Consider the following 12,179-nt stretch of genomic DNA (forward strand, 5'->3'; position numbering starts at 1 on the left):
AGACAGACAGACAGACAGACAGGTAGATAGATAGTCGGTCTGTCTATCTACCTACCTACCTACCTACCTGTCTGTCTATCTATTTATCTACCTGTCTGTTTAAATGCCTGTCTCTCTATCTTTCTGTCTATCTACCTGTCTATCTGTCCGTCTATCATTCTGACTATCCATCTGTCTGTCTGTTCGTCCATCCATAAGTATGTCTGTCTGTCTGTCTGTTGGTCTATCTATCTATCTATCTATCTTGACCTTTGACCTGTGTGTGTGGTTTCTCAGCAGCTGCAGTTGGCCAATATGAGCGATGAAGGGATGGAGGATGAGCATCTGAATCAACTGCTGAATAAAGTTCTGCTGGAGAGAGAGACAGAGGAGACGTAATGACTGGTTATTCTTATTTGAACCCAGTGGTTTTGTCTTTTTGCCTATGTCTCACATCACCGTCTCTCTCTCAGCCTGGAGGAGAGGAAGACGTCGGTTCTGTCTCTCAGGTTTGAGGACCCTGATCTGGAGTCTCGTTACTCGGCAGAGAAGGAGAGACGGACGGGCATTGCGTTCAGCTGTTGTTGTGTCGTTCTGATCTTCACCTCAGCCATGGAAATACTCATAGATCCACAGTGAGTGAAGATCATAAATAATTAATCACTAATACAACATGATAAATGGATTATTCATGTAATATCTTATTGATTTTGACACTTCTGCTGTGTAATTTTGTCACATGTCTTTTTGATTTCTGACAGGCTGATTGTGAATTATGTGACTTTGGCTATTGGTGAGCTGTTACTGCTGATTCTGACTCTGTGTTCACTAGCAGCCATCTTTCCTCGAGTGAGTCCAACATCACAGCAGCCAATTATTGAGTGAATCTTATGCAACATCTTTGGGTCATAATTTACCTTGAAATAAAGCTTGTTCATTCTTAGTTCATGTTAGTTCATGTTAACTAATGTAGTTAACTAATAAACCTTATTATAAAGTGTTACCAATATTTCTTCAAATTACAATAATGTGGTTTATTAAATAATATTCTAAGAATAGACTTAATTTATACATTTAATTAATGTATTTTTTAAATTAAATATCAATTATATTTATTTTTATTTTTATTTTGGGGTTAACTGGATTTGTCCTTGAATTTTTATGTTCATGTTATGATTCACCTAATTTTAATTGAATGTTATTTTAGTATTTTATATATTTGCATATAATTTATTCATTACTTAGTATATCTTTGCCTTTTTATATATTAAGTATTTTAAATTATTTTATTTACTGTATATAAATTTATAGTATGTGAAAAAAAATTTAATTAGCTTTTATGTTTATGTTTTCAATTTTCATATAAAATTTTCATTCAGGTTTTAGCAATTTTGCTATGTGCTTCTGTCATTTTTATTGCTATTTAGCTAGCTTTAATTTATTTATTTATTCCAGTTTAGTTTTAATCATTTTAGTACTTCAATGTATTTTATTTTGTTTAAGGTTTTAAGTTTAAGTTTTTCATCTAATATTTATATTTTATTTTATTTCAGCTTTCAATTTACAATTAAGAAAAACTATTTTTTTATTATTTTATCATTTTTTATCATTTTAGTAAAAGCTGCAGTCTGTAACTTGTTCATAATTTACAACATTTATATAATAAGTAAGTACATCATGAATCCATTTCTAAACTGTGTTTTTGGCTTGTCCTGAATCACTACGGTACACCTATAGTAAGTTTTATATTTGAGTAAAACATTGTTCTTCCGCAAGACGCATGCAGTTCTGTTTGTTAACTGCAAGAGTGCCAAAAGTTATGGACTGCAGCTTTAACAAATGCAGCCCTATGAGAGAGAGACTGTCTGTTTATCATTGTGATGTGTGTATCAGATTTTCCCCCGGAGGCTGGTGTCATTCTCACAGTGGATCGACCGAACACGCTGGGCTCGTAACACATGGGCCATGGCTGCCATATTTGTTTTGACCATGGCTGAAGTGGCCGATATGGTGAGACAGGACACATTTCACCTCTTTCCAAATTATTATTGTTGACTTCTGTATGTAAATCATTCTGTTTGTATGATATCATGCAGCCTGACTTCACAATCCGTTGTATTGCATTTTGTCAATTTAGACTTTAAAAAGATTTACTTGTCATTTTTCCTCAGCTGAGCTGTGTTCAGCCACCTCTTGTGCTGCTGAACTCCACTTCCGGCATGACACTGGAGTCTCTGGGTGATGGCGGATGTGCCGAGAACCCCAAACACTACGGATACATATCAGTGCTGTCACTTGTGGCAACCGCCATGCTCGTACAGCTCAGTCATGTGGTCAAGCTGGCGCTCATGCTGTTGGTTACCATTGCAACAGGTGCCGTAAACATCCACAGCTGGATGTACATTTATGACATCTACGACTTCATTCGCTACCTGGACTATAGGTAAGACGAGCTTGAGTTTGAGTCTAGACATACAGGTGCATCTCAATAAATTAGAATGTCGTGGAAAAGTTCATTTATTTCAATCAGTTCAACTCAAATTGTGAAACTTGTGTATTAAATAAATTCAAAGCACACAGACTGAAGTAGTTTAAAGGTGCCATAGAATGCATTGAAACAATATTTTAAATTGTTCTCTGACATCTACATAGAAGGTATATGGCATAGAAAAGGGTAAAAAATCTCCAGAAACGGTTACAACCCTAGGATTTGTCCCTAGAATGAAATGCTCTGTTATTGCCTTATTTGGAAGCTTTGTGAATATTAATGAGGAGCTCTGCTCTGATTGGCTGTCTCACAGAGCTGCTCGGTCTCAAACAGCCGTAAGGAAACACATGGAGGAAATATATAAATAATTACGGCCGTTTTATTTATTTAACTCTAGCCGCTTTTAATATGCGGTTTGTTGAATCTGCCGTTTTGAATCCGCCAACATTTTTCTCTCTTTATTGTGATCGCATTTCTGTGTAACGTTATACTGCAGCGAAGTAGTATAACGTAAGAAGGACTTACAACACAAGTTTTGATGCTTCAGTGATGCTCAGGATCTGTAAATCATTGGCCATCATCAGTGCAGTCATCTCTCTGTTTATGTGGTAAGTGAAATCTTATGTACAGGCTACCGCTAGCATTAAGCTAACCATGTCCCTTCAGTGGCTTGCCTTATTTTACTGATGTACTGAGGTTACTGATGATTGGGCTATGCAAATGTTGGGGGCGTAACTATTAACGATCGGGACTGTAATGGCTAAAATGTCCTTCTTGTGATCAGTAGGTATTCCACAGCATATTAATTCATTTAACCACTCTCTGACGGAAAGAACGAGTCTCTACGCGTGTTTATGTTGAACGACGGTAGAAAACGGTGTGTTCGCTCCGTCCTTTATTGAATACAGAAACCAAAACCAAAACAGCCTTTTTTACTCTACTTCTGACAGCAAACAGACAACGTAATGGCTCAGCGCGCACTCCCATGCCTCTCTGGTCAGTCCAGGTACTGCAATGAATGTACGCTAAATGTGCACTGAACTTGAATGAAATATAACTATAATAATGCAATCTCAGCACAATAAAATGGAGCCAAAATAAACAATCTGTAAATATGTATAAAATAATATTATATCCAACTCTGAGTCTAAATTACAGTATGGAAAATGGCACTAACAGGGACTATTGCGTAATAGTCGTGTTATATTGGAATTGACCTATTTTTCGGTGGTCTTTTGCAAACATATAAGGAGGAGGAAACGATGGTATTTGAGACTCATGGTATGTCATGTCCATGTACTGAACTGTTATTATTCAACTATGCCAAGGTAAACACAGTTTTCCATTCTGTGGCACCTTTAAGTCTTTGGTTCTTTTAATTGTGATGATTTGGCTCATGTTTAACAAAAAACCCAACAAATTAGAATACTTCATAAGACCAATTAAAAAATATTTTTAGTGAATTGTTGGCCTTCTGGAAAGTATGTTCATTTACTGTATATGTACTTAATACTTGGTAGGGGCGCCTTTTGCTTTAATTACTGTCTCAATTCGGTGTGGCATGGAGGAGATCAGTCTGGAAGCCCAGGTTTCTTTGAAAGTGGCCTTCAGCTCATATGCTTTTTTTGGTCTCTTGTTTCTCATTTTCTTCATGACAATACCCCATAGATTCTGTATGAGGTTCAGGTCTGGTGAATTTGCTGGCCAGTGAAGCACACCGACACCATGGTCATTTAACCAACTTTTGGTACTTTTGGCAGTGTGGGCAGGTGCCAAATCCTGCTGGAAAATGAAATCAGCATCTTTAAAAGGAAGCATGAAGTGCTCTAAAATTTCTTGGTAAATGGGTGCAGTGACTTTGGTTTTCAAAAAAGACAATGGACCAACACCAGCAGATGACATTGCACCCCAAATCATCACAGACTGTAGAAACTTAACACTGGACTTCAAGCAACTTGAGCTATGAGCTTCTCCACCCTTCCTCCAGACTCTAAGACCTTGGTTTCCAAATGAAATACAAAACTTGCTCTCATCTGAAAAGAGGATTTTGGACCACTGAGCAACAGTCCATTTCTTCTTCTCCTTAGTCCAGGTAAGACGCCTCTGATGTTGTCTGTGGTTCAGGAGTGGCTTAACAAGAGGAATACGACAACTGTAGCCAAATGCCTTGACCGCAGCTACAGTCCATTCCTTGTGACGTTCACCCAAATTCTTGAATCGATTTTGCTTGACAAGCCTCTCAAGGCTGCTGTTCTCTCGGTTGGTTGTGCATCTTTTTCTTCCACACTTTTTCCTTCCACTCAACTTTCCATTAACATGCTTGGATACAGCACTCTGTGAACAGCCAGCTTCTTTGGCAATGAATGTTTGTGGCTTACCCTCTTTGTGAAGGGTGTCAATGATTGTCTTCTGGACAACTGTCAGATCAGCAGTCTTCCCCATGATTGTGTAGCCTAGTGAACCAAACTGAGAGACCATTTTGAAGGCTCAGGAAACCTTTGCAGGTGTTTACTGATTGGCATGTCACCATATTCTAATTTGCTGAGATAGTGAATTGGTGGGTTTTTGTTAAATGTGAGCCAAATCATCACAATTAAAAGAACCAAAGACTTAAACTACTTCAGTCTGTGTGCATTGAATTTATTTAATACATGGGTTTCACAATTTGAGTTGAAACTTGAATTACTGAAATAAATGAACTTTTCCATTACATTCTAATTTATTGAGATGCACCTGTACTTGGACGATATGTATGAAAAGCAATCAAAAACAGTACAGTTAAAATATTATTACAATTTAAAATAACTGTTGTCTGATTGAGTATAATGCAAAGTGTAATTTATTCCTGTGATGCAAAGCTGAATTTTCAGCATCATTACTCCAGTCTTCAGTGTCACATGATCCTTCAGAAATCATTCTAATATGTTGATTTGCTGCTAAATAAACATTTCTTATTATTATAAGTGTTAAAAACAGTTGACTTATTTATAGTAGTATTTTTCACCCAGTTAAATTGGATTTTGTATTTAGTAAATAAAATGCACGTTTAAGTTGCTTTCATAACTTTCTATGACTCTTCAGGTATTCAGTGGTTCCCACCAGATATTTGCTGACCGTGATGATTATCGTCATGATGATGAGTTTGTACTACTTTGCACGCCACGTATGTCCAGCAATAGTTTAAAAATTACATTTATTTCCACTCCTCTGTTTTTCTCAAATAAAAGCATGTTAATCCTGTATTTTGTTCTTCTCTCTCAGGTGGAAAGACAGTCACGTAAACTGTTTCTGTGGAAGATTGAGGTTCACGATCAGAAGGAGAAAGTGTATGAAATGAGAACGTACAACGAGGCGCTGGTCACTAACATGCTTCCTGACCACGTGGCCAAACACTTCCTGGGCTCCAAGAAGCGAGATGAGGTATGTGTGGGAGCCTATTCTGCCACCAAATAAACTTTGTAACTTTTTAATCTCTTCCTATATTTTGCAGTTCTGCTTTTTTCCTCATAATTCAAAGTTAACCTCTTCCAATTCTGACCAATTCAGATTTTTCTTGGAATTTTGATTTTACATCTTGGAAGTTTTACTTTTTTCATAGATTTCAAAAATCAGATCTCACAATTTTTGACTTTTTTTTTTTTTACTTTTCTGTGAATTTTAAGTTAACATCATAATTTACATTTTTTAACTGCAAGTTTATATCAGTTTATAACTTTATTTCTCAGAATTCTAAGTTTGCATCTTGCAATTCTCACTTTTTTTCTTCAAATTCTGCTTTTTCAATATCACAATTTTAACTTTTTTACTCAGAATTCTAAGTTTCCATCTTGCAATTTTGACTTTTTTTCTCTAATTTCTGCTTACATCTCATCAAGTTTGCATCTCATAATTAATTTTTTTTTCTCAGAATTCTTAGTTTGCATCTTGCAATTTTGACTTTTGTCTGAATTCTGCTTTTACATCACACAATTTAGACTTTTTTCCCAGAATTCTGCTTTTACATCTCATAATTTTGACTTTTTACTCAAATTACGAGTTTACATCTCGGAATTTTTTTTTTTTTTTTTTTTTTTCAGAATTCTAAATTTGCATCTTGCAATTTTGACTTTTTTACTCAGAATTCTGTTTACATCTCAAATTTGTAACTTTTGGATCTTGTAATTTTTACTTTTTTCATTTTTATAATTTTATAATCTTATAGATTATAAAAAATATAATAATTTATAATCTTTTTTCTCAGAATTCTAACTTTACATCTCTTAATTTTAACTTTTTTTCACTCAGAATTTGCATCTTGTAATTTTGACATTTTTTCTCAGAATTCCGAGTTTACATCTCGTAATTTTAACTTTTTTCTTATAATTCTAAGTTTGCATCTTGCAATTTGGAATTTTTTTATCTCACAATTTTGACTTTTTACTTCTGAGTTTACATCTCAGAATTCTAAGTTTGCATCTCATAATATTAACTTTTTTCTCAGAATTCTAAGTTTGGATCTTGTAATTTTGACTTTATTTTCAGAATTCTAAGTTTGCATCTCATAATATTAACTTTTTTCCCAGAATTCTAAGTTTGCATCTCATAATTTAAACTTGTTTCTCAGAATACTACGTTTGCATCTTTTTAATTTAGACTTTTTTTTCTCCGAATTCCAGGTTTACACCTCATAATTGTAACTTTTTTTCTCAGAATTCTAAGTTTGGATCTTGTAATTTTGACTTTATTCTCAGAATTCTAAGTTTGCATCTCCTAATATTAACTTTTTTCTCAGAATTCTAAGTTTGGATTGTAATTGTAATTTGGATTTTTTTTTTTACTGAGAATTCTGCTTTTATCTCACAATTGTGACTTTTTACTAGTTTACATCTCAGAATTGTGAGTTTGCATCTCGTGATTTTGACTTTATTTTCAGAATTCTAAGTTTGCATCTTGTAGTTTTAACTTTTTTTCTTAGAATTCTAAGTTTGCATCTCATAATATTAACTTTTTTCTCAGAATTCTAAGTTTGCATCTCATAATTTAAACTTTTTTCTCAGAATACTACGTTTGCATCTTTTTAATTTAGACTTTTTTTCTCCGAATTCCAGGTTTACACCTCATAATTGTAACTTTTTTTCTCAGAATTCTAAATTTACACCTCATAATTGTAACTTTTTTTCTCAGAATTCTAAATTTACATCTCATAATTGTAACTTTTTATCAGAATTCTGCAATTTTAATATTTTTTCTCTGAATTCTAAGTTTGCATCTTGCAATTTTTCACTCAGAATTGTAAGTTTAAATTTTTTTTCAGAATTCGATTTACATCGTGGAATTCTTACTTTTTTGTTTCCACCACAGAATAATAAATAAGTACTTTTTATCTCACAATTCTGTCTTTTTTCTCACAATTTGTGATTTTATATCTTACAATTCAGACTCTTTCCAGAACGGCAAGTAAAAACAATTGAATTATAAGATAAAAAGTTGCAATTACTTTTTCTCTTTTTTTATCCCATATTGGACACAAGTTTCATAGGTATGCGACTATATTCCTGTCAGAATTTTTTGTAATATTTACATCAGATTAGTCCTTAATCAATGTGCATGTTGATGTTTATTTGTCAGGAACTCTACAGTCAGTCCTACGATGAGATCGGCGTGATGTTCGCCTCCATTCCCAACTTCTCAGACTTTTACACAGAGGAGAGTATAAACAACGGAGGATTAGAATGCCTCAGAATCCTGAACGAGATCATCTCTGACTTTGACAGTGTGAGTGTCTCTTGTTCTTCGTTTCTTGCTAAATGTCATCATTTGTTCAGCAGAATTTCTCTTTAAAATCAAATGATGTGTTTTTAAATTCGGAGTAGCTTCTGGATCGCACAGAGTTTCGCCACATTACAAAAATCAAGACCATCGGAAGCACATACATGGCTGCATCAGGCGTGACGCCGGAGAGCAACACTAACGGATACGCCGACCGCAAGGTCAGCTGCACAACACACACCAGAGCTCAAAATACACTGATGTAGTCTGTGATACTAATGATGTTGTGTATGTGATACAGATAGAGGATCAGTCCATCTTGGAGCGCTGGCAACACTTTGCCGATTTGGCAGACTTTGCCCTGGCTATGAAAGTCACACTTGGAAACCTAAACAAACAGTCGTTCAATAACTTCATGCTGCGCATAGGTCAGCAAACATCTGACTGAACTACAGCCCTATGTTTTTTCGGCTTAACAACAATATAGTGCTATATTTATGCTATTTTGACCACGTTGTGTGTGTTTTATTGTCAGGTCTGAATAAAGGCAGTGTTTTAGCTGGAGTGATTGGCGCTCGCAAACCTCATTTCGATATTTGGGGTAACACTGTGAATGTGGCCAGTCGTATGGAGTCTACTGGGGTTATGGGTAACACACAGGTAAAATGAGCTTAATTTTTTACAAAGTTTGTATTTATTTAATTTTAAGTAATAAAAACATTATTTAAATAAAAAACCTGACCAATATGGCTAACAAATAATCGTAAAAATTTAATGTTTATGATTACGTTTTCCACACATATCTGACTTTTTTTTTCTCAGAATTCTAAATTTACAACTCACATTTATTTTACTTTTTACTCTAAATTCTGAGTTTACATCTCACAATTCTGACGTTTAAATTCGATTTGAAAAAAATGTAAAATTGAAAAGTAATTGCAACCTTTCATCTCACAATTCTGACTTTTTCCCCTACTTTCAGTTTAAGTTAAGTTTATATATTGCAATTCTGAGTCTATAGCTTGCAATTATTTTTGTAAGGAAAAAAATGTCAAAACTGTGAGATATAAATAATTTTCTACTAAAATACAAGGAAGGATGATATTTGATCTTTACTTAATCATCATTATTTATATGCAGCACCAATATAAAAATGTATTGTAATAAATATGTTCCTTTTTTAATTAAATAAGTATACAATTTTATATAAAATATATTAATAGGCCTATATAAAATATATAAAGATTCTATGGTGGACAAACAGTTTGATTTTTTTATAATAATAATAATTTTTTATTGTTTTAATAATGTATTATTTTAAAATACACTACCAGTCAAAAGTTTTTGAACAGTAGGATTTTTAATGTTTTTTAAAGAAGTCTCTTTTGCTCACCAAGCCTGCATTTATTTCATTTAAAGTACAGCAAAAGCAGTAATTTTTTTCATTATTTTTACTATTTAAAATAACTGTTTTCTATTTGAAAATCTTTTAAAATGTAATATATTTCTGTGATTTAAATGCTGAATTCTTAGCATCATTAATTCAGCCCCATGATCCTTCAGAAGTCATTCTAATATTCTGATTTACTGCTCAAAAAACACATTATTATTATTATTATGTTGTTGTTGTTGCTGTTGTTGTTGAAAACAGCTGAGTAGGATTTTTAGGTTTCTTTGATGATTATAAAGTTCAGAAGAACAGCATATAGAAATCTGAAATAGAAATCTTTTGTAAGGATCATGTGACTGGGGTAATGATGCTGAAAATGTAGCTTTGATCACAGGAATAAATTACATTTTAAAAAATATTCAAATAGAAAACAGTTATTTTATAAATATTTCTAAATTTGACTGTTTTTCTGTACTCTGGATTAAATAAATGCAGGCTTGGTGCGCAGAAGAGACTTCTTTAACATTAAAAAAAACTTTTAAAATCTTACCGTTTAAAAACTTTTGACTGGTAGTGTAATTAAGTTATGTATGTATAATAAATACACAATTTACATATTAAAATAAAATGATAATTGACAATGCACATAGTAATAGTTTTAATTCACTACACTGAAACTGATTCAGAGCAATAAGTTTCCCACCTCTAATGTAATTTGGAGTTGCTATAAATACAAATATCTGTCTTAACACTCTAATACTTCTGAGTCAGGAGACCATGTAATGGTGCAAAACTAATTAATGGCACTGACTTTAATTTTTAACATATCTCAGCTCTAATACAGACCTCTGTTTTTCTGGTGCTGGTGCTCCCCAGGTGGTAGAGGACTGCTATAACATCCTGAAGGAGTATGGTTTCCGTTTTGTCAGAAGAGGACCCATCTATGTAAAAGGAAAAGGAGAACTGCTCACTTTCTTTATGAAGGGCAAAGACAAAATTGTCCCAAAGACGACTACAGTCTCTCTCCCACATCAAATACCAGAAAAGTCCTGAGAAGACTGAGGATGCGTAGGACATCAACACTTTGTTTTAAGTTATTTTGGGCCTTTTCCACTTTTTATTAATAGAAACAATGGAAAGGGGACAAAAACGAGACTCCAAAATTGTGCACTACAGCTCAACATGAAACTGAGTCTGCAGCATATGCACTGCTACCCAATAGACAACAACAATGAAACATTTACACATTAAAAACAACAGTCAAAGGCTGTATTAAATGTGAATTTTCTATTTATTGCATTTTAAAACACGTTCTATCATTGTGACAGATCAAAAATTCACCATCTGGTCTATAGTTTTTCATGCTTTATACACTTTCCCTCCCTAAAAAAAATGCTGATAAAGACTGTATGCATGCAAAACACACATCTTTTTAACAAACATGAAAAATGTTGTATATCATTCATAAGTTTAATTCTACTTCGAGAGCATCAACAGAAGGAAGAGGTTTTTTTTTTACATGGAACATCACACTGAGACCATATTCTTATTGATGTATAATCAAAATGTTTTTTACTCAATGTAATTTTTAACAATCAGCTATCTCCATGTCTACAGTTGTGGCCAAATGTTTTGAGAATGACACAAATATTAGTTTTCACAAAGTTTGCTGCTAAACTGCTTTTAGATCTTTTTTTCAGTTGTTTCTGTGATGTACTAAAATATAATTACAAACACTTAATACGTTTCAAAGGCTTTTATCGACAATTACATGACATTTATGCAAAGAGTCAGTATTTGCAGTGTTGGCCCTTCTTTTTCAGGACCTCTGCAATTCGACTGGGCATGCTCTCAATCAACTTCTGGGCCAAATCCTGACTGATAGCAACCCATTCTTTCATAATCACTTCTTGGAGTTTGTCAGAATTAGTGGGTTTTTGTTTGTCCACCAGCCTCTTGAGGATTGACCACAAGTTCTCAATGGGATTAAGATCTGGGGAGTTTCCAGGCCATGGACCCAAAATTTCAACGTTTTGGTCCCCGAGCCACTTAGTTATCACTTTTGCCTTACGGCACGGTGCTCCATCGTGCTGGAAAATGCATTGTTCTTCACCAAACTGTTGTTGGATTGTTGGAAGAAGTTGCTGTTGGAGGGTGTTTTGGTGCCATTCTTTATTCATGGCTGTGTTTTTTGGGCAAAATTGTGAGTGAGCCCACTCCCTTGGATGAGAAGCAACCCCACACATGAATGGTCTCAGGATGCTTTACTGTTGGCATCACACAGGACTGATGGTAGCGCTCACCTTTTCTTCTCCGGACAAGCCTTTTTCCAGATGCCCCAAACAATCGGAAAGAGGCTTCATCAGAGAATATGACTTTGCCCCAGTCCTCAGCAGTTCATTCGCCATACTTTTTGCAGAAGATTAATCTGTCCCTGATGTTTTGTTTTTTTTGAGAGAAGTGGCTTCTTTGCTGCCCTTCTTGACACCAGGCCATCTTCCAAAAGTCTTGGCCTCACTGTGCGTCAGATGCGCTCACACCTGCCTGCTGCCATTCCTGAGCAAGCTCTGCACT

The 12,179-nt window shown here is 34.4% G+C and overlaps 1 protein-coding gene across 1 annotated transcript in view; it reads left to right on the forward strand.

The window, feature by feature from the left end:
- The window catches only part of adcy3b (adenylate cyclase 3b), a 21,340-nt gene extending 10,261 nt beyond the window's left edge, over window positions 1-11,079 (forward strand). The window contains exons 9-20 of the mRNA XM_073816505.1: window positions 277-374; window positions 453-614; window positions 741-828; window positions 1,873-1,989; window positions 2,151-2,422; window positions 5,549-5,630; window positions 5,729-5,887; window positions 8,075-8,221; window positions 8,320-8,436; window positions 8,517-8,643; window positions 8,751-8,875; window positions 10,482-11,079. Of these exons, the coding sequence (XP_073672606.1) occupies window positions 277-374; window positions 453-614; window positions 741-828; window positions 1,873-1,989; window positions 2,151-2,422; window positions 5,549-5,630; window positions 5,729-5,887; window positions 8,075-8,221; window positions 8,320-8,436; window positions 8,517-8,643; window positions 8,751-8,875; window positions 10,482-10,658 (1,671 nt within the window). The 3' untranslated portion in view covers window positions 10,659-11,079. The remainder of the gene's footprint in view (window positions 1-276; window positions 375-452; window positions 615-740; window positions 829-1,872; window positions 1,990-2,150; window positions 2,423-5,548; window positions 5,631-5,728; window positions 5,888-8,074; window positions 8,222-8,319; window positions 8,437-8,516; window positions 8,644-8,750; window positions 8,876-10,481) is intronic.
- Window positions 11,080-12,179: the final 1,100 nt, after the last annotated feature.

Source organism: Garra rufa, chromosome 13 (genome assembly GCF_049309525.1).
Source record: "Garra rufa chromosome 13, GarRuf1.0, whole genome shotgun sequence".
In the NCBI taxonomy this organism is placed as follows: domain Eukaryota; kingdom Metazoa; phylum Chordata; class Actinopteri; order Cypriniformes; family Cyprinidae; genus Garra; species Garra rufa.